Source organism: Apium graveolens, chromosome 8 (genome assembly GCF_009905375.1).
Source record: "Apium graveolens cultivar Ventura chromosome 8, ASM990537v1, whole genome shotgun sequence".
NCBI classification, from domain to species: Eukaryota; Viridiplantae; Streptophyta; class Magnoliopsida; order Apiales; family Apiaceae; genus Apium; species Apium graveolens.
Genome location: NC_133654.1, coordinates 27,407,192 through 27,434,110, shown reverse-complemented (window position 1 = coordinate 27,434,110; position 26,919 = coordinate 27,407,192). Strand labels below are relative to the sequence as shown.

General features: G+C 37.1%; 3 protein-coding genes across 3 annotated transcripts; all 3 read right to left on the bottom strand.

The window, feature by feature from the left end:
• Positions 1 to 1,643: 1,643 nt before the first annotated feature.
• Positions 1,644 to 2,972, bottom strand: LOC141678972 (putative inactive receptor kinase At2g26730). The gene is made up of 2 exons (XM_074485443.1): positions 2,500 to 2,972; positions 1,644 to 2,300 (listed from the first exon to the last, which is right to left on the bottom strand). Exons 1-2 carry the CDS (start codon positions 2,939 to 2,941, stop codon positions 1,738 to 1,740), a joined length of 1,005 nt encoding a protein of 334 aa, XP_074341544.1. The 5' UTR covers positions 2,942 to 2,972; the 3' UTR covers positions 1,644 to 1,737.
• Positions 2,973 to 5,034: 2,062 nt separating this feature from the next.
• Positions 5,035 to 10,109, bottom strand: LOC141677282 (abscisic acid receptor PYL3-like). The gene is made up of 3 exons (XM_074483138.1): positions 9,825 to 10,109; positions 8,656 to 8,871; positions 5,035 to 5,575 (listed from the first exon to the last, which is right to left on the bottom strand). The coding sequence occupies exons 1-3, from the start codon at positions 9,936 to 9,938 to the stop codon at positions 5,357 to 5,359; spliced, it is 549 nt and encodes a 182-aa protein (XP_074339239.1). The 5' UTR covers positions 9,939 to 10,109; the 3' UTR covers positions 5,035 to 5,356.
• A 10,483-nt stretch (positions 10,110 to 20,592) lies between these two features.
• LOC141679434 (uncharacterized) lies at positions 20,593 to 21,556 on the bottom strand. The gene is made up of 2 exons (XM_074485937.1): positions 21,067 to 21,556; positions 20,593 to 20,996 (listed from the first exon to the last, which is right to left on the bottom strand). The coding sequence occupies exons 1-2, from the start codon at positions 21,554 to 21,556 to the stop codon at positions 20,593 to 20,595; spliced, it is 894 nt and encodes a 297-aa protein (XP_074342038.1).
• Between the last annotated feature and the right edge of the window lie 5,363 nt (positions 21,557 to 26,919).

The following is a 26,919-nucleotide window of genomic DNA, read 5'->3' as shown; positions in this document are numbered from 1 at the left end:
CCAAGTGCCACCATTGTCAAAACATTGTCTTGGATATGTAATGACATTCCTTAATAACTTGGTTTATTATTATTTTTAAGTGCTTTACTAAACTAAAGTTCCTGTAATTGAGCATTTAATCGTATACTAATGTGAGATTCCTTAACGTTACTGGTTTTGTTGTAAGGGGTTAACTTAGAGTTTGTTTGCATGCTTGATTTCAGTAGGCAAAAATAGCCAGAACTCTTTAAACAGTTAACTGTAAAACATTAAAAAGAAAATCTGGATAATGAAATTGAATATTTTGTGGTCTTCAGTGAATGCCTTCACCAAAACCTCCATGACTTAGATCAACACCGAGTTGCTCACTGAACACAGTGCTACATTTACTAATTCCAGATATGTGTATCAAGATATAAATAAAGTGGTTAAACAACGCCAATTGTCAAAGCCTTCACTTCATGCTACTGACTCTGGCATTAATCCTACAACAAGTAATATAAAAAATCTGCAGACTCATCGTGTGAGAAGATGACAGATTCAAAAACATTTCAGACTATGGGAATCACGAGTTTTGCTGCAACTGCTTGCTACACTGGATAGTTTAAGCATTTTTTTAGCAACAATGGAATAAAAACACTTTAGGAATGTATGTCCATTGATGTTAGTTTTTTATCTAGTTTAAAGTTGAGTATTTTTCAAATAATAAAGTTTCATACATTTAATCCCCTTGATTCATCCACTCCACAGCATGTGTAGTTACACACACACCTAACAAGAAATCAGACCCTTAATTTTTGTTACAAGAGAAAACAAATAAAGTAGTCAGTTATGAGCAAGTCCTCAAAATTTCCTACATTCACTATGGGGTGACTTTTAAGTTAGATTTCTAAAACCTTCATAAGACAAAAACACAGGTATATATGTTACTATCAAACTTAATGCAAGTGTAATATAAATAACAGTATTTAAATAAACACGCATCAGTTAATTAAAAAAATCTACTTATACTTTAGTTGTTGGATATTACAAAGAACAGATGTGATGGATTGTTATTAAAAATTTGAAATATTAATCTATTGGGCAATGTTAACTTATTATTCTTGGTAATCACAAACAACAACTGTACTTTAATAATAATATTCATACCAATTATCAAAATCCAAATAATTGAACAGGGGGGGGGGAAAGGACTTGTAGTTTATTTTTTTACGGACAATAAACCTACTCTGGACACAAGTATCATTTCGTTTGATTCCCAGAATCACAGTTGTTTCTTGATTGATTTGATCTCAGCATTTTAAAATCACAAAAGCTTACACATGCAGCATGTATATGATTGATCGTTGAGAAGCAAGAAATGGCTGAGCTGTAGCAGCACCGGGGTTCTAGAGTTCAATTAACAGAATTGATCTGTCTTAAAATATGTATAAACTGGTATATTTTGACATCCCTCTTAATGAATTTCGATTCTTCTACTGCTTCTCAGTTGAATGATAAAACTCTGATACTATGCAAGTTTAAATCTCTCTCATTTTGAGTCAACATACTTTAATAAATCACTGCATAGTTTTATATCCTTAACAATCTGCAAATAACAGAACTTGACCAAGATTAGAACCATAAAATTTATACCACACACAGTTTATTTTATCTCAACCGTTTGATACAATGAATTACGGGTACACGTTTATTATTTCCTCACGCATATAGTACAAATAATAGACATGAAGTTACAATATCAAGCTAATAAAAATTTTACTTGATAACGTCTCCTAGATATAACAATATTTGCTCCATTGAAGGCCTGGCCTCTGGAGAATGGTTTGTACATGCCAGAGCAATATCCAGAACCTTCAGAGCTTGCTTTCTAGCTTTCCCTTCTGTTGAAAACTCAAAAAACTGGCATTCACCGTTCTTGATTTCTTCTTTCTTTTCTATGGTCTCATTTATTGACTCCGGTGCTTTAGGCCCTGCTAGCAAGTCCAAAAGTATGATCCCGAAGTTATAAATGTCACATTTCTGGGAGAAAGATTCACTATATAACCCCGGTTCTGTATCCGGTGGAGGCTTTCCTTGCCAAGTACCAGAAACTTTTACTCTTTCAGCTAGTTGGACAAAGCCATAATCCGAAATGCTAGCTTCAAAATCACAACTGATCATGACATTGGATGACTTGATGTTACCATGAACATTTAATATCAAGTGTTTCTCTTGGGAAGGAGATTGTCCGTGTATGAAAGCAATGGCTCGTGCCATGTGAAAAACTATCTTAAGGCGTTGCTTCCAATCTAGGGCAGTATGGCCTAATTCTCTGGCACCTAAAGATTTATACAACATCATATAAGTAAACAGAAAAAGGAACTCACTAATGAATCGTCTGCTTGTATTAGACGACACAATTTCAAGATTAATATATTTCAACCAACCCTGCAAAAAACTTCAAAAAGGAGTAAAAAGATTTTAGGAAAAATACTCTCTGAACAATCCTACAAATAGTAGAAGAATGTAAAAACTTGCCAGCAAGTAAATCCGCAAGGCTTCCCATTGGAAAGTAATGAGAAACAACGAACTTGATTCTCCTTGTATAAAGATAGGAAGTGACAGGCACCAAATATCGACACTGCTTGCTAACCTCTGCTAACCGCTCAATCCTTCTCCCAAACTCAATTCTCTTCACACTAACTTCCCTGAACCTCTTTAGTGAGCAGACTTGACCCCCAAGCAGCACTACTTTCTCTATCATGCCTAGACGGCTCTGTCCAACAACTCCAACTGAACCCCTCAACACCTCTCTAAGGGTCAAGCGGGTTGCACCAGGGACATCATGGCATGTATTCAGTGGTGTATCATCCATGAAACCAACAATGCAGTCCTCGTACTCATGGATCGAGGCTGATCTGCAGCTGGTTTCGCCATACCTAAAGCTCTTTCGAGGTGTTGTGAATGCTCTTGATAGCATTTTCTTTAGGTGATGGAAGTATGAAGGTAGTGAGGGGTGGTGTATATGTTGAGTATCCTCTGGTTGTTCATTGGTCTGAATTTTCTGGAACTTGGTTTCTATCGATGATAGATATATGGCGGGGGAACAAAATTGATAAAACCAATGATTGCATAACATCCAAAACTGGATCCCATAAATTACTTGTAATTGTTTTGATCCTGTAAGATTAGATTCACTGCATTACAGCCTGATATGTGGTATATCTTCTCATGATGAATCATGTACAATTGAAACAAAATCAGGACCCTTGATCAATTAATTCTGAAGCAAAATTTGATTGTTTCGTCCATAATTTATTATACATTTGTGTAATTTGCATAACTGACACAGTAAAAAAGTCTGAGATATTTCCAACTTGAAGGAATTCTGTTACATGCTTACCCCTTGCATAGTTTACTGATACAGCGCAAGTTGTCTTTAAGTCTTCGACAACTAGTTCAACCCAAAGCTAAAACTTTGAGGCAATACATGATCAGACTTCAGACTTCAGACATTAAAAAAAAATACATCCGAGTTATTTTAATAAAAATGACCATAATCCACACTTGCCCTTAATTCAGCTTGCACCAGGCAGAAGTTAAGACATCTGTCTGCAGGCAAGTAATACGAGATAACATTGTCTATGTACCCGTTCTGTGCTCAAGAGAGCCTTGATTATAAGATTTCCTTGTCCTCCAATATAGTGGCGTAACCAGAATAACAAAACAACAGGAGCTAAAATGAATTATCGTAAGTTTTTAGAAGTTAGTCGGGGGCTTCAATTATATTTTGACTGACTTTTAACCAAAAACCGTGATTCTGTAAAAAGATTCCTACTAAAATTTTCAGCTTAGCCGGGACTTCAGCTATATGTCCGCCCCCTTATTCCACCCCTGCTCTAATATGATCCTACATAATGGCTGACGTCTTATGCAGCAACAACTAATTGTTGAATCCCTATACTAACATAAAATGATAGGAGCATGCAACATACAGAAGAATATAATAGTGTACAAAAGCTAAAGAGTGGCAGCAAACAACATCATTCATTATCAGCCATCACCACTGCTGAATATTATAATTTATAAGAGATCGCCGTTGTCAGATAGCACTATGCATTATCGCATGTCAGATCAGTTCCATGTCAAATAACAGCATCTCTCAGAATTAGCATAATATATGCATTATCATAGCACTTCTTGGATCTATTATACCCTTACTTAGATTTTACCTGTTTATAATTTTATTTTACTCTCGGTTTATAAATATTACTTTCTAATAGTGATCTTTCTAAAAATCATCCGTCTCTTTATAAATGCACAAAAAAAAAACTCATAATCATTCCTCTATTTTTAGGTACACAAAAAACTTATTTTATTATTATGACAAGACTTGGACAAATAAAAAATTGCAACACATTTATATAATCTCAATGTTGCATCCACAAAAACAAAGGTGGAATAATGACATTCTAAATTCCACTAACTTAAAACTGTACCACCATTTATGAATCCAACAGCTTCACATAGATACCCAGAGCAAATAGTGTTATGTGAATATTGACGCAACAATTAGGATCAGAAACCTAAAAAAGGCTCCCTCTTATTGGCTCCCAAGCACTTGTAATTTCCACTCAAATTAGCAACACATATGACATATTCTCCACTTCCCCAAAGGCACTGAATAAAGCAAAAGAGACAACTTTTACAATTTATAAACATTTAAGGTACAACCGGAAAAAGAAACACAGACAACATATTGTCCACACAAATTATTGGTTATCATTCACTCACTTCATCAATACTGATTGCTTAGAGTAAGCACCAAGGCCGAGCCTTGATGACATTGATCAAGCCTTACCGGCTGCATAAGTGCCTACCCCATTTTGCTCATCCAAAAATGACCATCAAGCCAAGCAAAGGGTAGATCAAAGAGAGAATTTTTTATATGCAAAATTTGTATGAAATAATATAATAATCGACATTCCTCGTTTGTATCCTAAGATATCAACACCATGACCATAATAATGACAAATTACTTGCAATATGAGAAATGTTTTGAACAAGACAAGCTAATAAACAAAATCGAATACATAAACATCAATTTTCTCAAGCAGAGATATTTACAACACAAGTCCGGTCCAGTGTCTAGTGTGAATAAAACAAACATAGAGATTTGTTTACAAAGTGGGAAGCAGAATGACACCTAATTATGAGCCAGTAAACAGTTCTGGCACAACAATTTTATACCATATTCAGATAATTGAAGCATTGAACCACATTTTACTTCCACAAGTTAAGAAAGCTGCAATATGAGCTTCTCTACATAGTTCAGACAGAACATCATTCACCCACGACGACTGGAACATCCAATCAGAACTTCAAACAAACTTCCTCAAATTCTGTCAATGGGCTCAGTTCGGTCTTGCACAGCCAAACGCTCAGAGACGTCAGCCAGCGATTTTAAATTGCACTTTATTAGAGCCTCAACAAAGTAGCATGTTTCATCTTTGGTGTTTCCATCAGGCACATCCACCACAAATGATTCAATCACAACAGTCCCTGGTCTACCATCTACGATCTCAGGATGAACAGTAATTACTGAAGAGTAATTCTGCAAAACAAGGGACACACGCAATTGTAAACTAATAAAACTTAATAAACACAGAAAGATATCCAAAACCATAAATAGAATATAGCATACATTCATATAATCTAAAACAGGTGGTCCTAAACACAGGACTGTCCAATCATGATCCTGCACAACTGTAAATATATTCAAATTTCATTCTAATCACGATTCTTGTACTTTCAGATCATGGGGCCTCGGAACATAATTCTTCATAAATGCATCAGCAAACAGTTGCTTTGTTCTAGCAAGCACATTATAATTTCACAAGGAACATGCATGCGTTATATTTTTGCAATATGACTGAAATGGCCTCTGATCTATTATGATTTGTGCACTTGCAAAACAAATCAATAACATGGAAAATGGTCGGCCGAAATAATTATACATCCTTTAACATATCACGGATAGATATATCCTTAAAACATATTATTAAAAATTTCTAGGTCTTAACATCTGGAATGTCATTAATCATAATGGGGTGTCATTCGAACCTCCTTGCATATAAAGCTCATTGTAGTAACTGGTCTTATGGCCTATTCTGCTCATTAAAAAACTGACTAATACATTGCACATCTCATTATTGCACAAAGATAAATCAGGTAGTCAACTCCAAATAGACGTGGTCAGCATTCTTCCACAAGCTTAATTACTCTCCGAAAAATTTATAAAAAGTAAACACACCCTAAACAAAATAAGATATGAATACGCCATTGCATCTCCAGTAGAGCACTTAATATTTTTCCGCTAAGAACTAAATTATCAATAATCTGCTCTTTAACATGACTTCAGTTATAAAGTATTCTAGTTTATACAACATACAAAGATAACTGACTCAACCCTGAATCACAGTTGACAAAAAGACTCATATACTTGCAGTTATATAAAGCATAATTTTAAATTGAAAAAAAATAAAGTTAGTGACTCTTCTAAGAGAGTACGATCATTATAATCCCCAAATAAATCATCAGTTCACAGTTTCCCCCATATGAGAGAACCTCAAAATTTGCATATCGGACTATATAAAATGCAGATTTTATATGAAATTTCAATTTAGAATGCTGACCCAGTGAACTATCATCATTGTCATCTATCATCTATAAAACTCAACAAAGGATATGAGAATAGGAGGAATTGAAAATGATTTAAAACCAATAAGGTAAGTAAGGAATCAGTTACATGGTTTATGGTTTACTAGTTTTCTTAGATTTTATCAATGTACTCACTAGAACAAACCTCTAACCATCTAGCAACTTATTTGAATTACTTTTTTATTCTATGTCATGTGACTTAAATTACTCCATATGCATATTATAAAGCAGTACACCATGATTTCAGTTAAAATGCTCTAGAATCTATGTTTTAACCGGTAGCTTTCTTTCCCATTTCATACATCAACAGCTCGTAACACAGGTAGTGTACTAGTTTGCTAGAATATATAACAAATTCATTACTACCCTCAGTCATAGAAGTTAGCTTCTAGAAAACCTGTGAGTTGATGTATTGATTTCCACTTATTACCTAGCTAAATCTTTGTCAAGGGCTACTTAAACTTGTAATTGCAACTGCAGTACTGCATAATCTTCTAAAAGAAATGATATAACGTTGAAAGGACGAAATAGATTAATAATTTTATTATGTGGTTTATTTTAGTTTATTCATTAAAACTATGGTCGATACATACTTATAATTTTAAAGGATAAATTAATGTGACAATCAAGTATGGAACAGAACTTTGTAAGGTTGCTAGCAAGACAAGAACTACCCTATCTCTAATTGCAGTTGTCATGCTCAGATCTGTTTCTGTTTTTCCTTTTTTGTCGTTTCTTGAGATAGCCTGACTTTCAAAACAATTTCAGAATCTTAAGCTGTAATCCTTGTTTGGTAATTCCTTATATTTCCTGGATTGTATATAGGTCAATTGTGTTAAGCAATATTTCTGAGAGAGTAGGCATAAAATAAACACAGTTCCTATTTAATTGGCTTTGATGGCTATTTCAGGTCAATGAAGACCAATCTTTAGGTCGAATCACTACTAATACGTACCTGTGGTGAATTAAAAAACTATAATTTTAATTCTTGGATCACTCAACTGAAAAAAATTTATTGTTGAAGGGGTATCTCTTATTAATAAAACATACCAGGCCTTGAAAATCATATATTAGTTCTACTGTAACTCTAAACTCCCTTTGTCAAATTTCAAGTTAATTTGAAAATTGCTGTATAAAGTCTATTAGAAGATTTAAAACCCTTTAACAATTATACTTCTGTAAAACTTGGTATATTATGGCCAGATAGCATTCTTGCTGATCATTTAGGCCGCTTATGCTTGCAAATATCTTCTTAACTTCCTTTTCAGTCAGGAATGGGTGGGCGAGGTTGCAAGTGCAAAGAAGGGGGTGAGAGAAATGTGAGAACGTGTGATGTACTCACATTTGGTGTATTATTGTATTTATACCTCGAAGTGCTGACATTTGTACATTGTACCTGAATAAACTTATAAGCGGTGACAACGAATAGAACCCTGATGCAATTATTCAATGTCATATACTATCCCATATAGCCAAAATTTAACCTTGAAGGTAGGAGAATTCTAAACACTAACAACTTATAATGAACAAAAGAATATTCAACATCAGTTTTTGAGTAACTCTCTTCATAGACAATACCAATTTGGCACCCTTTTCTAATATAACTAAACTACTTCCAAATTATTATTAACGTAAAATTCATATTTGGTACTTGCCAATATCAAAAGTAACTTGATAAGTATATAAAAAAATAATAATATCAGAAAACTCAAAGTTTCCAATCACTATATCTGAACTCTGGACGTTGTTCAAGTAAAATGCATAGTGAAGATATCATTTAAATTAATAGGTGAAACTCCAAGGGTGTAAGCACGACATAGAATCAATTGTAAATAGTACCAAGGAAAATGTAAATATAACAACACTATTTGAAGCAAAAGTAATATTATCTAACATCCTGTCAAAAATCTGTTAAAGGTGATTAAGAAAGGAGGAATTTATTAAAGAAATTAAAAAAAAAATAAAAAATCAAACCTTGAGCCTGTGATCACCACCAACAATCTTCATGCCAAAGATATGTTCTTCATCATTCAAAAGTTCCAACCTCTCAGTGCTAGTTGTTGCCGGAAGTCCAGATCTCACATTGACTTCCCTAACACTCCCAATCTCAAAGTTACCCTGTGCAACACACTCACTCACAAAGGGTTTGTACTTCTGAGGTTGATCAAAACTTCTCACCAAAGACCAAACCTGAAAGAAACCAATATATCTTAAACATCAAACACGTCATTGATGAACTGAAACAAAACAACTCCAGCTGTTTCCTCTCCTACTAACGTACAATACATGAAAGTATCAATTGTGAACAAATGAATCTATAATTACAAAAAGAAAAAAAAATCATTCATCTCTAGCAACATTGAGCATCAAGGTCTAACCTACATTTAAAAAACAATGCAACGCACATGTCCAACTTAAATTTTAAAACAGTAGCCACTCAATAAATAATGTTCTTCCTTCGATAAACATCACAACTATTTCCAATTTTGGGAGCATATCGAGCTCAACTTCAGTTTACTAGCTCCTACAGCGGTACAGCCTACTTCTTCCACAAATTTCTGAACACTTTAACCAAAAATCAATCCAAAAGAATTTTTCATGATACGGCAATGTTTTCTTTCAACACAACAGCATATATAGTCAAAAGTTCATGAGAGTACACATGTGAAATGGAGATCGGAATACAAATTGTAGCTCGTTGGATCACTTTTAATGAACAATCCGAATAACATAACTAATTTTGTCAACACTCCTATTCAGTCATCCAATTGAACTCCTTAATTTTCACAAAGTTGCGCAACAAAACCTAATTACCGCAAGACTAACATTCCATTCCGCTTCAATCACTACTCGAAAATGTTCTATTTTGACAAGCTCAATATAACATTCAACACCGCAAAATAACAAGTATAACAACACCAAAACACCTAATTCTCTCTCTAACTTCTTAATCACAGCTTCAATTACTAATTAACGCAATTAATATCCCTAAAATCAATCAAAATACAACGTATAACAGTTATATTCGATATATACAATAAGCAGAGAGAGAGAGAGAGAGGGAGAGAGGGGGAGAGAGAGAGAGAGAGCGTGAGAGAGAGATAGAGAGAGAGAGAGAGAGAGAGCGGGAGAGAGAGAGAGACCAAATGAACAGGGGCTTTGACGTGTTTAACGAGAGAAGAAGTGCACTGATTGTCTCGAATCTCATGTTTGTGATGCTTCCTTATGTATTCATCTTCCATTTCGTAAGCTACCATACGCAGCGATCCAAGCTCGTAGATTTGAGGGTGTATGTATAGGTGTAAGTATATGTGTGTGTAAGAAGCGTCCAAAACACACCGTCAGGAGAGGGGGAGAGAAGGGAGCCAATGGGTGAATGGTCCACGCCCTTTCTTCTTTCTCACTCTCTCTCCTCCCAAATCCACTTCCTCTCTCTCACCTATATTATAATATTTATTTCTTTTATTTATTATTTTTCATTTTTATTAATTATCGTTTTTAATTTCCGGCGGCTACTAAAAAAAAGAGAATTGGACATCAATTTAACCCTACAAAAATGTATCATATTATGTAGAAAAGAGAATATATGAATTTGTGAATTACTAGCTTAGTTTATCTCATAAACCTAATTATTAAAATGAAAAATTTAATAATATTGATTATGAGTATAAGTAAACTTTGGAGTTATGTATCGGCAATCGTACTTAATCAGTTAAGTTATTAATTATGATTAATCAAAATTTAGAAATTGATCGAAAAAATTAATATGAGTAAAATTTGAATAGATTTTAAAAATTAAAAATTATTTAATATATTATTATAATTATATTATTAATTAATTAAATAATATATATATATTATAAAATGATATAGTATTTTAATTTGAATAAATTATTATATATTTTTCTGATAAATAAATATTAAGAAAACTTAATCAAATTTTATAAATATAATTGAGCAGGCACATTTTAAAATATTAATAAAAAATTATTGATTAAATAAAAAAAATTATGAACAACGCTTTGTGATATTTTTTAATGTATGACAACAATAAAACAAAAAGTTGGGGGAAGGGATGGGTGGGGGTGTACTTTATTGGTTTATTGGCCGTCACATTTTGTTATGCGGTCCGCAGCTTTCTTTATTCGGTTGCTTATTTGAATTTTTTTAATCTAAACAGAGAGCAGTTACAAAAAAAATGTCATTCTCCTGTTATTTTGTTTCTTTTTTAATTGTTTCCTCTTTTTTTTTAAAAAAAAAACCATTTCTTCACATTTCCTTTCTTATTGTTAATAATGAGTTCAAATTTCTTTTAGGAAAATTATCATTAGTACCCTATTGATATTGCCTTTTCTCAATGGTACCATTTGATATTTTTGACCTTCTAATGATATCATTATACTATTGTTTCGTTCATGTAATACCAATTGGTTAGTCATCTGTTAGCCAAACCTTATATTTAAGGATACCACTTAAAAAATCAATTGTACAATGGTACATTGGTAATACATTTTCTCTTGTTTTTTTTAAAAAATATATATAATTTTCTCCTATTAAATATTTAAATAAATAAAAAATAATAAGCAAAAAAAACCTTATGATGATTAGAGAAATAACATCAATTTACCTAATTTAAACTAATTCAAGAAAATTATGAATATTTATTTATATTTTTCTAATATTTTCATGTTTTGTACCAACTATAATTCGAGTAAATGAAATATGATAATTTAAATAAAAAACAAGAAATAGGGATATTTCAAATTCTATTAGTATTTATTATTTATATATTTTATTGTATATAGTTTTAAATTTGAATAATCATTTTTCAAATATTTTAAAATATTAGGTGAAATAAAAAGAAATATACGTATTGAACTCTTAATTAGAGTGTATTATAAAATTGGGTAGAAAACTAATTGATAACTTAAGACGCTTATATGAAATAATGATATTAAGAGGATTAATTAATTAGTAGGGAAAATATATAGATAAGTTGTGAAAATTACGTAAGATTATATAATTTTAGTATGGGAAATGATATCGCACAAAAGTGAAAAATATTTAATGGTACCACATGAAAGTTAAAAATATTTAATGGTACCGAATTATAAATGTCAGTTATATAATGATATAATTCATAATTTTATAATGTGCGATTAACATTTGTTTGAGAGTGGTATTTAATGAACCAATCCATATATACAATGGTACTACCTATATAAGTAAAAAATGTGAAATAATATCATTCAAAAAAGCCAACACAAAGAGGGTAATATTCATAGTTTCCTTTCTTTTAAGTCATAATTTACTGAGCTGCTTCAAAAGATAGTTCTGATCTATACTCAAACTTCACTATTGACTAGCTACAAAGTTTTAATTGAGTCAACTGATTTTAGTAATATTGTTTTAACAAAAGTTAGTATGATGATTATTATTAGTGATAACCCTGTTTATTCCCCGAATCTTTTTCTTTCTTTACACAAGTTGGAGCTCCGTATACGTCGTGTGGACAGTGTGGTTAAGCTGCGAGGTGGGGTTTCTGCAAAATAAAACCGAGGGGGGCGTCCCCACAGCAACTCCGGTGTAAGAATAAGAATGGAATTTCTTGAAGAAGAAGAAGAAGAAGAAGAAGAAGCTATTCAAATATATTGCAGTGGTGTGTGTATATGTGTAAAGGGCAAGTAATAAGTTGTAACCCCCAAAACCCTTTTTTGGGGCCTTTTACAGGCTCCCAATTTTAGGGCCAATTTTAGGGTTTTGGGGGGTTTGTACTTCTTTTTTTTAATCGTAAGTAACCCCAGCCGCTACCCTTCGGGTGCGCACTGGGTAAACCCTACGGACTCACGCAATAGCCTGTAAATCACGTGAATCAAGGTAAACCGCATTTAAGCGACTGACTCTAACTCAGGAGGTATAATCATAAATTCTCCTCCAGTGAGATTCGAACCTATGACCAAGAGGATAGTTATCCCCTCTTTAACCAACTGAGCCATTGGTGAATCTTGGTTGGTGGATGATTGAATGGTCCATATTATTAACGTGGTCCAGCTGTCCCCTTGCTACTGGGATGTCTTGAGGTTTAGACACATGGATGGCTGAGATGCCGACATTCCATTTCGGGTAATATGGGACCATTGACAACTTAATTGGCTGCCACGTGTCTGAGACCACACTAGTTTGGGCCTGAGGTGCTCTTTCCTTGGATTTTTATAATGTTCATTGGGTCTAATAATATTATGGCTTATCATTTGCCTCCCACTTCCTTATGCGAGTTTCCCGGATGAGGGAGTAGTATTGTAGGCCTGAGTTATTTTCTGTGTATTCCCCTTGCTTTTTGTAACTCAGGAAAATTCCTGGATTTTTCTTTGATTTTTGGCCCCTAACCCCGAGGTGTTGTTGGTTATAAGTTCCCGAGGTTGCGTTGGGGTAAGACCCCTTGAGTTTTGTAAATTAGGAAAAAATCCTGGATTTTCCTTTGATTTGTGGCCCCTAACATCGGGGTGTTGTTGGTTATAAGATCGTGGGGCTATGTTTGGGTAGGCCCCCTTGAATTTTTTAACAGGAAAAACTCCTGGATTTTTCTTTGATTTGTGGCCCCTAACCCCGGGGTGTTATTGGTTACAAGACCCCGGGGCTATGTTTGGCTAGGCCCCCTTGAAATTTGTAACTTAGGAAAAATTCCTGGATTTTTCTTTAATTTGTGGCCCCTAAACCCGGGGTGTTGGTTACAAGACCCCGGGGCTATGTTTGGGTAGGCCCCCTTGAATTTTGTAACGTAGAAAAAATTCCCGGATTGAATTTGTAACTTAGAAAGAATTCCTGAATTTTTCTTTGTTTTGTGGCCCCTAGCCCCGGGGTGTTGGTTACAAGACCCCGGGGCTATATTTGGGTAGCCCCCTCTTTTCGACAGGATAAGCCTTGTGAAATGACCGGGATGTACAGTTTTTTGTCGTATTTCCCAAGGTGTCAGAAGTGGTTCAGTTTACGTGTATATGCATGTATATATATACATATATAAACGTTACAGTTTTCCCCCCACTTTCTCCTAAAAAGTTGTGCCGGTTAATGATTACAGTTGTGTAATTATTACCGACCGCATATTAACTGCTGCGGTTATTATTTCGGAGGGCCCGGATCGTTCCACACTTCCCACATTTGTGGACACGATTTGTAGTCGTTTGAGTGGGTCTTTACCCCTTTTTCACCTATAAATACCCCCCTCTCTGTATTCATTTTATTCTTTATGTAAACACAAACACGAAAAAGCACCTCTGAGTTTCTTCTTGGCGATTATTGGAGCTTTGTTCGTCGTTCTTCGTTGAAGCCTTGCGTTTTCTCCTGCTTTCTTGTAAGTTTTTGAACTCTTGATTTTGTTTTGCTATATCGTATTCATCTTTGATTTGACGAATGAAGTAAATTTGGGTTTTTTCGAATGCATGCGCCTTTGTTCTATATAGTACTGTTGATTCTGTAAGGCTTTGGTCTTGTGTGTTTGATTTTGTTTGCAAAACTGAGTTGCTATTTGCAGTTTTTGTGTTTGTGATTTTGGTTTTTTCGAGTTTGGGTTTGGTGGAGAACTGGTTTTTGCTTTGGGAGATCTGGGTTTATATTTGTTGTTCATCACCGTTCTTCATGTTTTTGTGTAAGCATATATGTGTATATATAGGTTGTTGTATATATTTTGGTTATTTAGATTTCAAAGTTTTTTGTTTCTTAGTTTTATTGTTGCTTTTTCATTTTTGTATCTGAAATGGCATAGACTCCGGGTAGTTGTATGGTTAGAAGGTTTAAATAGTTGGCTAACCTTGACCGTATATCCGCACACCCTGATTTCCTAGGTTTTCCCGAAATATCCTCTAGCGACTCTTCTTCGGATCCTGATAACATGCCTCTCCGTTCTTCCCGACCCGTAGTTAGTGAGTTGTCTACCTTTCTTTTGCACCCCGGGCAGACGTTGGCCCGGAAGGATGGGTCTTGGGTAGGCAGAGTTCATTACTTTTTGAAAACCCGGGAGAATAGTCCTCCGCATGACTATTATTTTAGAGATATCTCCGACACTTATAGGCCTATGGGTAAGGAACCTTATGACCGGGCATGAATCGATGACCTCTTTTATAATGCCCCGGGGACTGGATATGCTCCTGCACCTCATCACCTAGAAATCAACATTTATACACCTAACCAAATAGATGACTTGGTCAAAGCCATTTTTCACTTCGGGGATGGTTTTAAGTGGAGGTGACTCGGGCCTCATGAGAGAGTGTATCATAGGTCTGGGGATACTTGCGTAGTATGAGGCCTAATCTCCACCAGTTTACCAAATCCTTCTGCCGTGATATATACGGGACCACCCAGCTGGCCCCGAATTCTGTTAAGTGGGTCTCTTGGTTTCTTGGTTGCTGTCATGTGAAGGGTTATTTTCCAACCTTTAAACTTTTCCACCATCTCTTTAAGATTAAGAAGTCCACCAATACCCCTCTCTACGAATTTACCTTTAAAATAAATGAGTGCGGGTTTTCTGCCGATGCTAAGAAGTCCCCGGTCTTTATGTTGAAATCTCTCCGTGGTTGGAATCAGGAGTTCATCTTCGTCCAGGGTGGGGACCTGGAATTTATGCATGTATATAAAAATGCTCTTAAAAATGCCAGGTTCCTAACCCAGTGGCTCAGGGGAGCTACTTCGGTGAAGATGTATGACTTCTACGTGGTCCTCGGAGCGGAGTGGACCTGGGATAACTTTTTTTTGTAACGAAATATTGTTTAATATCAGGTGTAAGTGTTTATATTATGTGCAGCTTTTTGTTTGTACCGTTCCGTTGTCTTTATTTGCGTTTCTCATGAGCCAAATATCATATGATTTGTTATGCTTTTGTGCAGGTCTCCCGTTGCTTAATCTGTTTCATCACGAGATGTCGAAGCAGTTTCAGGATTTGGCTGGCAAGTTTAAGAAGATTGGTGAGGGTGTCCAGATTGATTCTGGGAAGAAAAAGAGGGGTGATGGAGGTAGCGGTTCCAATCTCCGGGACACGGGTTCTTCCAGAACTGGTGTGCGCAAACTGCCCTGGAGAGGAAGCTGCCGGTTGTTGTTGTTGCTGACCCTGGGAGTGAGGAAACAGATGTGGAGGAGGAAGAAGTTGGGGAGTTGAATCTTCGTATGAGGAAGGCCGTTGATGATGGTGAAGGAGGTTGTGGGACTCCGCAACATCAGACAATGGATGCCCTGACTTATACGGAGGAAGAGAGTTAGAAGTTGGTGGATGCTGAGGCCCTGAAGAATCTTCTGGCCTGGATGACTCTTGATGACAGGAGAAACGATATGTTTGACAACTTCGCCACCCCTATGGACTCCGAAGTTTATGCCAAGGAAGATATTGATACCTTTCTTGACCATCTTGTCTGGGATGTCTCAGATTTTTGTACACTTGTATTTATATTTTGTTGTGTACATTTTCTTGTGTTACTACCTATCTTTTGTTCCATGTTTTAGGATAACGCCCGTATTTGCGGGTGTTACACCATCATCCATAACTACTGGAGAAGGGTGGCGAATGCCAAAACCGCTGTAAAAGATTTGGCTCAGCTGAAGACCGATTCTGCTAACTACCGGTAGGCGAAGGAGAAAGAGTCTCGGGAGCATAAAAAAGCTTTGGCGGAGGAGGTAAAGGCACAGGAGGATGCGGTTAAGGTTGTTGGGACTCTCCAGGCGGCGGTGGATATGCTGAAGAAGGAGCTTGTTGCAAGGCCCCGGGAAGAAGAGGTTCTGTCCGCGTTCCGGGGTACTCCTACTTATTATGAGGAACTCAACAACAAGATCTTTGAGAAGGTCAACTTGTGTTGGGACATCGCATCTACATATCTTGCTGAGAACCCTGGTGGTAACATGGATGGGTTCATAGAGTTGTTCCTTGCTGAGGAGCTCCTTCGCGAGAATGCCTAAGCCGCAGAAGCAGGGACTTCCGGGACCCGGCTTCCTCCGCTTACCGAAGATGGTCATGAGAAGACTCCTCCTCCTCCACCCGAGAATCTAACTTAAGTATTCGGTCTTAGTGCCTTGTAATTTGCTTTCAATTTTTTTTATGAACTAAGTCTTTTGGCTTCAATTGTGATTTTAAATATTTGACGTATGATTTGGTTCGGGGGTTGGTTTACCCCGGATGGGAATGTAAATATATTTTCCTTTTTCGCATTAGTTTTAATTTTTTTCTAAATACACATAACTTGTGCAATCTCCCCCGGGTGTGGTTAAAAGCTGAAAAGTATGCATGGCTTGCGTACTTGTCCCCGAGATGGGGTTAAAATTAAGAAAAATCACGTAAAATTTTCTAACACATGGTGTGTGTTATTGTCCCCGGGATGGGGTTAAACTTTAAAAAATTGAGATTTTTTTTAACATATGGTGTGTGTTGTTGTCCCCGGGATGGGGTTAAAATTTAAAAAATGGAGTAAATTTTTCTAACACATGGTGTGTGTCATTGTCCCTGGGATAGGGTTAAATTTTAAAAAATCGAGTAAATTTTTCTGACACTTGGTGTGTGTTATTGTCCCCGGGGTGGGGCCAAAATTTTAGGAAATTAATAAAATTTTCTAAGTACACATGGACTGTGTTTATTGGTCCATGGGCAGGGGTTAAAGAATTTTAAAAACTAAGATTTTTTTTAAGTGCGCCTGGGTTGTGCTTAATATCAACCCTGAGTGGGGGTACGATTTAAGATTGAGAAAATTTTTAAAGTGCACATGGATTGTGCTTAAATCGACCCTGGGTAGGGGTTAATTTAATTTTAGAAAGTTTTCTAAGTACGCATTGACTGTGCTTATTTGATCCCGAGTAGGGGTATCAAATTTAAATTTGAAATTAATCATGCATTTGGGTGTGCAAATAATAATGTAATGCAATCACAAGAATAACACTATTCTAAACTATAAATGCTCAAAGCATAGTATTTTTATTACAAAAAAAGAAATTATGTATTGATTACATTCCATGAGGGATAAATACAGATTTTGATTTTTTATTTGTTCAACAAAAATCGTACAGCCTTGCACACCTTTCTACTGGTAGAATATTCCGAGGCGAGCTCTGTTCCAAGTGTTCGGGACCTCAGTATCATTGAGATAGCTCAGTTTGTAGGTTCCCGGATGTCGCACCTCTTTGATTTTATATGGCACTTCCCAGTTGGGCTGTAACTTTCCTTGATTTGTTAGATCTGAAGCCTTCGTATCCCGGAGAACCAAATCGCCAACCTAATGCTCTCTTATTCTGGTTTTCTTTCCGAAATAGAGTCTTGTTCTTTCTTTATAGATTTCCATTTTTATAACAACACGATTTCTTACTTCGTCTACCAGCTCCAGATTGGTTCTTAGGCCCTTAATATTGGATATTTCCTCAAAGTTGAGAACCCGGTGAGAGGGGGATCGGGTTTCAACTAGGAGCCTTGCCTCCGAACCATATGCGAGCTTGAAGGGGGATTCCCCGGTGCTTGTTCAGGGGGTGGTTCTATATGACCACAACACCTTTGGGAGTTCTTCTGGCCAAGTCTTTTTTGATTCTTCAAGTCCAACCCTCGGATGATTATCCTGTTTGTTACTTTGAGTTGCCCATTTTCCTACGGGTGGGCTATAAAATACCTTTTGTGCTTGATACCGAGTTCTTTGAGGTAAGCTTCGAATTCCGAACCCACGAACTGAGGACCGTTGTGCGAGACCAACACAATAGGGATCCCGAACCTCATAATAATAATATTCATGAACTTTATACAGTCCTGCTGGTTGATTGTTCGCATAGCCTTAGCTTTTTCCCATTTGGTCACGTAGTCTATGGCTACCAGGATGTAGCATAGATCTCCTCTTTCCCGGGGAAGGGGCCCATGATGTCTATGCCCAAGACAACAAAATGAATTGGAGAGAGAACTGATGCAGGTAGGCTCTGGCTCTACTTGGGCACGTTGCTGAACTTTTGGCATTGAGTGCATTTTTTGACATAGGCCACTGCATCAACGTGGATTGTAGGCCAATAGTATCCTTGCCTGATGACCTTGTATGCCAAGGCTTTTGCTACCAAGTGATCCCCACAAATTCCCTTATGTACTTCCCGTAGGCAATAGTCTGCTTCCTCCGGATCTACGTATTTCAGAGTTGGTGCTGAAAAGGTTCTTCTGTATAGTTGACCATTTTCAAGGAAGAAACGGGCGGCTTGGCCTTATTCCTGTCTTCTGGAAGAATTTCATCCTTCAAATATGCTATGAAGGAGGTCATCTAATTGTCCGGGTTGCTGATACATAAGACTTCTGCTCTCTCGATGCTCGACGTCTAGAGTTCCTCAAAGTAGACCGAGGTGCTTAGTTTTGGGGAATTTTGTACAAGCTTGGAGAGCTCATCGGCCTTCCCATTTTCTTCTCTGTTAATTTGCAGAATGGTGGTATCCGGGATGGTTCCCAGGATGCTTCTCACCAGGGTTTGATACCGTGCCAACTTCTCATCTTTAGCGACGTATTCTCTGCTTGTTTGCTTTACCAAAATTTGTGAGTCACTGTGGATGATCCAGATTGTTACCCTGAGAGACTTTTGCAGCTTAAGTTTGGAGATTAACGCTTCGTATTCGGCTTGATTATTAGTTGCGTTGAATTTGAAGGTGATTGATTGTTGAATCGTGAACCCTTTGGGGCTGATCAGGATTAGGCCGGCTCCGGATCTCTCGGTCTTCGAGAAACCGTCTATATATAGCTTCCATGCCTCCTTTTTGGGGAGTTTATCCTCGGGTGTGGTTGGATTCTTTGTTATTGTATATGGCTAGGGGAAAGTGCACTCCCTTACAAATTCTTCTAGGGCTTGAGCTTTGATTGCTGTCCGGGGTATGAATTTGATGTTGAACTGACTTAGTTGAATTGCCCAATTGACAAGTCTCCCAGATGCGACTGGTTTATGGATGATTTTCCTGAGTGGTTGATTCGTGATCACTCTGATTTCTCAGACGTGGAAGTATTGCCTGAATTTCCTACTTGCGTGGACAAGTGCTAAGGCAAATTTTTCCAAGTTTGGGTACCGAGTTTCTGCATTCTTGAGGACTTGGATGACATAGTATACCGGAATTTGGAAACTATTTTCTTCCCGAATGAGGGCAACAGAGATAGCCTTTGGGCCTGCAGCTATGTAGAGTGAGAGAGGTTCCCCAGGCTCAGCTTTGAACAATATTGAGGGTTCATGAGGTTTTTTTTGACTTCTTCAAAGGTTGTGTTGCAATCCGGAGTCCAGTCTATCGACTTTTTGTTTCGGACTCCTTTCAGTAGTTCAAAGAAGGGTAAGCATCTTTCTGCGAGTTTTGGGATGAACCTTCGTAGGGTTGCAAGGCATCCAACCAGCTTTTGAATGTCCTTCTGTATTCTGGGAACTTTCATCTCCATTTTGCATTAATCTTCTCCGGGTTCGCTTCAATTCCTCTTTCATTGATCAAGAACCCATGAAACTTTTTGGAGGGGACTCCGAATGCACATTTCTTCGGGTTCAGCTTCATTTTGTACTTTCTCAAGTTCTCGAAGCATTCTTTGAGGTATTTGATATGGTCTGGGACGGTCTTGGACTTTGAGATTATATCGTCGACATAAGACTCAATATTCCTTCCCAATTGATCTTTGAAGATAGTTTCATCAACTTTTGGTAGGTTGCCCCGATATTGATGAGCCAGAATGGCATCATAAGAAAAGCATATACAGCCCGATGGGTGATGAAAACCGTTTCTACAATATCTTTGGGGTCCATCTTGACCTGATTGTAGCCAAAAAAGCATCCATGAAGCTCAACATCATATGTCCCGAAGTTGCATCGATAAGTTGATCAATATTGGGAAGATGGTAGGAGTCTTTAGGGAAGACAGAGTTTAGACTTGTATAATCAACACACATCCTCCATATGCCGCTCAGTTTCTTGACCAACACCACTTAGCTAGCCAATCCGAGTACTTTATTTCGCAAATGACGTATGCTTTCAGGAATTTTTCTATTTCTTCGGCAATTGCTTGATGTCGTTCCAGAGCGAAATTTCTTCTTTTATGCTTGATGGGATTCTGTTTGGGGTCTACATCCAAACTGTGCATTGCCACAGATTCATCAATTCCGGGCATGTCCTTTGGGCTCCATGCAAACTCATCAACATACTCTTTCAATAGATCAATTAGCTCTTTCTGGAAGGTGGTTTCAAGTCCCTTTCCAATCTTCAATTTCTGAGAAGGGTTCCCAGGATCCAACTCAATTTCAATTATCTGGGCAGTGGGTTCAACCTTAGTTTTCTCTTTGACTTCCACAAATTTTTGAATCTGGGCATCTGCATTGGTTATGTTGTAGTCTGAATCTTACATTTACATCCAACTTTTGCCTCTTGCTAAGGTGCTCACGGTGCTTCTTGCGGCTTTGTCCCTTGGGTAGGGTCATAGCCTTCTTTCTGTTCTCAGGCTCTCTCTCGGCCATGACCAGTGCTTGCCCGTAGCATCTGCTCGCCATATCCCTATCTCCTTTGATTTCTCCAATTTCACCCGGGGTAGAAAACTTGAGTTTGAGGTGAATGGTGGAGGGGATGGCCCAGAGCTTGGTGATGGTTGGCCTCCCTAGAATCATATTATACGACGAAGTCACACTTATGACATAAAATTTCATGATATGGGATACATGTTGGGGGCCCATCCCGAATGTGACAGGAAGATAAACTATTCCCCATATAGGGATCATTAAATTTCCAAAGCCATAGAGAGGATCTTCAAGGCAGGGGTCCATGCGCAGGTGACCCAGCTTCATCATGTTAAGGGTGTGTTCGAAGATAACATTTACAGATGAACCATTTTTAACTAGAATCCTCTTCACCTCGTTATCTGCCACATCCAGGCTCATCACTAGTGCTTGATTGTTCCCTGTGTCCAGCCCCTCGTAGTGAGCATATGAGAAAAAAATTGGTTAATCTCAATAGGGCTGGATTATCGTAACATCACTGGCAATGTCTGGACCCTGAGGTGGTGTAAAAGTACTTCCAAGTACGATATTCACCACGTGCTTTCCGCTTCCCAGGGCTTTATCCTTGTCTGCTGGCTTTCTCTGCAGGTACTAGTTCATATTTCCTTTTTTGATCTGATCCCCGATAAACATTTTGAAGGAAAAGTAATTCTCGGTTGTGTGTCCGTGGTATTCATGATATCCACAGTGCTTGTCCCTTTCCCTGTTCTCCGGAGGAGCGAGGAAGGGCTTTGGAGGATAGTAGAAAGGTTTACCCTTGACTTCTCTTAAGATGTCAGCCGGGGGCCTGTTGTTTTATCTATCCACTTTGAATCTTTTATCTTTTCTATACGACGAACGTCTCTCTGGGGACTCGTCCTCATCATGGATCCTTCTGTTCATTTTCATCAATTTTAGGAAGTCATTCTCCTTTATGAACTTCGACGCCAGTGCATAAGCTGAAGCAAGGCTCTGGGGCTCCCTGTGGATCAGGTCTTTGACATAGCCCTCACAAGAAACCGGGTGGAGGTTCTTCCAGAAGATGTTCATGGATTCTTTCTCTTACATATTGGAGAGTTGGTTGACTGCTTCTTGAAATTTTTTGATTGTCTGAGAACGATTCTTTGCTTATTTGCTGGATGTTTTCCAGATGGTACATCTGTAGCTCGTTCATATAGTTTGCCTGAAACCTTTTCAGAAATATCTCTCGGAAGTCTTTCCATGAGTCTATGCTCCGGGACGAGATTCTTCTAAACTATATCTAGGCCTCTCCTTTCAGCGTGGATGCGAAGAAACGGCACCTCGTGATGTCACTATAGTCGTAGATATTCGATATATGCTCAAAATAGTTCAGATGCTCCTCGGGGTCCGCCAGTCTATCGAAGGAGTCAAAATTGAAGTGCATGAGACCAGATTCTCTGTGAGTAGACTCTAGTTTTCTGGTTAAGGGGGTGGTTGCCGCTTCAAATTCTACATCCCCTTTGACTTTCTTCTTGAGGTCACGAAGAGCCCGGGCCATCTGCTATTGTTTGGACTCTTTCTTGGGCTCGGAGTCTGAGGAGACGTGAAATCTGTGGGTCTTCTTTTTTAGCTTAGCCTCTTCATCCTGGATTCTCTTAATGTTTTCTTTGGCCTTTGCCCCCTCCTCTTTCCGAATTCGGTCCCGGAGTGAGGCTCTTTAAATTTCATCCCGGGTGTCATCAGTTGGCCTTTTCATATCTTTCGCAATCCAGTCCAGAACCGTACCACGGGCTTTTACGAAGTGTTCTTCCTGATCCCCTGGGCGGGGTTTCAGGTTCAGGTCGGTTTTTCTCTTTCCAAAGGTTCATGGCCGCTTGAATCCGCTCCGAGGTCATGTTTCCCCAGGGAGTTATAGAGGTTTCTGTGTATTTGTGAGCTGCCTTCTCTCTGGTCATCCTTTGGTCTCCTGATTGGAGTTGTTGGGATGAGGTCCGGGTTAAGGGGATCCCCTCATCTATTTAATCGATGTCGCCATCCCGGGGTGGGACAACGGCAGGGTGCACCGGACCGGAAATAACTATTTTACTCTTTCTTGTGGTCATTTTTTAAGGTAAAACAAGAAAAATAACAAAAATACAATGCTATGTATGGTTTTAAGGTACAAACGGTAAGCAAAGTAGATCTAAGAGAGAGTACGAGTGTTGACCTTACTGGGGTGTAAAGTTTCGGAACCTGGGGTTGAGTAACACGACTGAAAATAACACCACTGAATCGGAGGTTCGACCACCCCTCCTTCTAGCGCCAATGATAACCCTATTTATTCCCCGTACCTTCTTCTTTCTTTAAACAAGTTGGAGCTCCGTATACGTGGCGTGGATAGTGTGGTTAAGCTGGAGGTGGGGTTTCTGTAAAATAGAACCGAAGTGAAAGAGATATGTCCTAAGTCCAATCATGTATGAGGATTTAGGAATAACTTTTATGTAATCTGTTTTTGATTTCATTGATATTAATAAAAGACTTGTTTTGTTTTTATTGCGGGCTCTATCTATTTTAAGTGTTTAAATAAGATATACCACAGTTTAGAGTAAAGCTTTTTATGGATTGTGATGAGATCATAATAATGAGACCTAAAAGATGATAACTCTAAACTTAAATAGTTCCTGGTCGTAGGATTACTAACTGGTAATTAATAATCCGCAAAGATCGGTACATACTATACTTGCTTTATTATGAAGGATGTCTGTTCTCATAGACATTTGTGTGGTGACACTATAGCTAGTATGTAGGTGCTTATTATAGAATAAGTTCACTGAACATGACTCACACAGCTGAACAACTGATGGAGTTCACTCACGTGTCAGCAGTTGTTCACATAGTGATAGTTGTACAAGTATCCTTATACTTGAGGTCATCATAGTCATCTTGTGTACACTGAACTATGCTTTGGTTTAGTTCTTAGTCTTCAGGGACAATTATAAGGGCTCTACTGGGTATAGGAATTTGTACACGAAGATAGTGTATGATCAATAAAGGATCTACCCCTTCCAGTGAAGGAAGAGAATGTTCAATGCTGATCCACTTATGCTAGTTCAGGAATCTCTGGCCAGAGTGAATGAAATTAGAAATGAGTTTCTAATTTACATTAAATAGAACTAAGCATAGTGAATGGGAAATCAATTGATTAAATAAGATAGGCTTGACACAAGTTTCATGTCTTGTATTTAATCGTGACATTGCAGGGTAGAATGAATTAATTGTACGGTAACTATTCACTGAATAGGTTCTTGGTATTCTAAGCAGTGAATTCATATTATCCGGATAGTCGCGATATGCTGAGAAGTATCCCTCACGATGTAGAATAAATATGATTAATTAACTAATCATATTTAATGAATTAGAGAATTTATATAAATAATGATAAAATAGTTTTATTATTATTTATTTCTACTACCGGCTTAATATTGAACCTACAGGGTCACACCATAAAAGAGAATGATTTAATGGTGGAGGAATTAATTAATAATGACTGATAATTATTTATTTATGAAATAAATAATTAAATTGGAAAAATTTAATAATTAATTAAATGAGATTTAATTGATTATAAATTAATTAAGAAAAGTTCTTAATATTATTAATTAAGAATTTAATTTTTGGAAATTAAATCAAGAGCGAGAATTATTTCTAAAGTATTTAGAAAAAGAATTAATAATTAAAAGGTGTTTTAATTATTAGTGAGAATAATAAAGGGTTAATAATAATAATATTTGATGGGAAAATTTTCAGCTGAAAATTTTGCCTATAAATATACTATTATAAACCCTATTTTTGCCTCAACCAAAAAATTTACCTAACCCTAATTCTCTTCACCTCCTCCTCCTTCATTATATCGATTTCTTGGTGGATACCGGTGGAGTACTTCACACTTGAGGAGTTGCTGCTAGGGATCTCTGATCGTTGTTCTTGAATCGCTTTTAAAGGTTAGAAATCGATCCCATATGTTTTAATCACGATTTATATGCTTTTATTTAGATTTTATATGTGTAAAATTGTTTTACCATACTTCTGTGATAGATAAAATCCTACAATGGTATCAGAGCATAGGTTTTATGCATATAGATCTGTGGTAAAAATTTCAGAATTTTATGTGCTTGTATGAATTAATTATGATTTTTACAAGTTATATCATGGATTAATTATGACTGATTAGAAATTGTTTCTCAGAATTATTTTGACTGTAGATCTGGGTTCTACAAGTGTTGTAGATCGTCTGGGTATTTTTTTTCATAATTTTATGATGTATGGATTAATTGTTATGAATTTTTGAAGTTGTTTTAATTAAATTCATAATTAAATATATATATATATATATAATCTGTAAAGTATATATATATATATATATGTTCTGTTGTTGCTGTGTTTTAATGGTGGCACGGAAAGAGAGAAAGCATCAGAAATTAGCACGACGTTCTATGAGTGGTGGCGGCGGTTCAATAATAATAAAAAAACGGCTGAAGTCTGAAACGGGCGAAGGAGCGCGCGTCTGACGTGCGCGCGTGGGGCACACACGCTCGTGTGTCACGCGCGGCGCGTGTCAGACACGCACGGGTCAATGGTCTGCGTAGTGGTGATGTCATGCTGACGTCATCAGATGACGTCATGCTGACGTCAGCTCAGGGTTTTGGGCGCGTGTGTGAGTGGGGGCGCGTGGGCGACAGTCTGACACGCGCCTGACAGCGCGTGTGCGCGTGGTGGTGCGTGGGTCACCTTCTCGGGGCGCGTGAGGGCGCTTGGAGGGTCAGAAAAGAGCGTGCTTGGTGCCGTTGGATTCGTCTTTTTGAGATGCATCTAATGGTATATTATATGATATTTTCTGAAATTGTTTCAGACTGTTTATAGCTAACAATAGTGTTTTAAAGCTGTTTTTGACTGTTTTAATTGCTTTTAAATGCCTCATGTGATACATAGAGATGTATAATACTTAGACCAATATGCTACATGATGTAACATGCCTACCTTTACGTTTATTCATGCTTATATATGTGATATATGCTTAGTTTATCATGCGATGATAGATTTAGGTGAACTTAATTAACATAAGGCGTTTGTTAGACAATCTAGTATAGTGAAATTGTTTCATGACCTTAATATAAATATTATGAATACGATCATGAGATTCTTGTGTTTATGAAACACTTAATTGAATATGAATTTTCAATATTGAGAGAAAGGATGATTCTGTCAACAACATATTTCTATCTATAAGAAAGGGTTATTAAGTGACGCCTCTTGACAATGCTCCACCCGATCTGGGAATCATCTGATTATCGGTTATTGATTTGAAATATTTAATTTTAAAGGAAGAATCTCTTTATAATATGATTATGATTGTAACGTAATATAATCCCTCTAAAATTAAATAATATCTAGTAATTGGCCAATGACACAATGGGCTTATGTCGGTCACAGCCTTCCAACATGATAGAAAGTGATTCTTATTTTTAAATCATTGTCGTTTTGTGCCACAGCCAAGGGCTTTGATTTCGAAATAAGAAATACTTGTCTATTACATAGAGATGTGTACATTGAATTAGAATCTAAAGGTCGTTACGTGCTACAACCGTGGGCCGTTGGAGACTGATTTAATTATACGAAATGTTGGGTTAGACTTGACTTAGAATATTGAGTTTATCGTGCCACAGCTGTGACTCAATTATTCAAGAGGCTAAAGTTATATTAGGGAATAACATAAGATGTAATTGACAATAGTTGTCTGCCTATTGAACATCACATGACGTTTCATG

What these genes read in the sequence shown, in the direction of transcription:
- LOC141678972 (XM_074485443.1), bottom strand. Translation starts at nt 2,941, where the DNA reads ATGCTATCAAGAGCATTCACAACACCTCGAAAGAGCTTTAGGTATGGC. An exon ending in CCTTGCGGATTTACTTGCTG is followed by an intron (nt 2,301 to 2,499) that starts GCAAGTTTTTAC and finishes ATAAATCTTTAG; the next exon opens with GTGCCAGAGAATTAGGCCAT.
- LOC141677282 (XM_074483138.1), bottom strand. Translation starts at nt 9,938, where the DNA reads ATGGTAGCTTACGAAATGGAAGATGAATACATAAGGAAGCATCACAAA. An exon ending in TCAAAGCCCCTGTTCATTTG is followed by an intron (nt 8,872 to 9,824) that starts GTCTCTCTCTCT and finishes GGTTTCTTTCAG; the next exon opens with GTTTGGTCTTTGGTGAGAAG. An exon ending in GTGGTGATCACAGGCTCAAG is followed by an intron (nt 5,576 to 8,655) that starts GTTTGATTTTTT and finishes CTTGTTTTGCAG; the next exon opens with AATTACTCTTCAGTAATTAC.
- LOC141679434 (XM_074485937.1), bottom strand. Translation starts at nt 21,556, where the DNA reads ATGAGCCTGGATGTGGCAGATAACGAGGTGAAGAGGATTCTAGTTAAA. An exon ending in ACAAAGCCGCAAGAAGCACC is followed by an intron (nt 20,997 to 21,066) that starts GTGAGCACCTTA and finishes TAACCAATGCAG; the next exon opens with ATGCCCAGATTCAAAAATTT.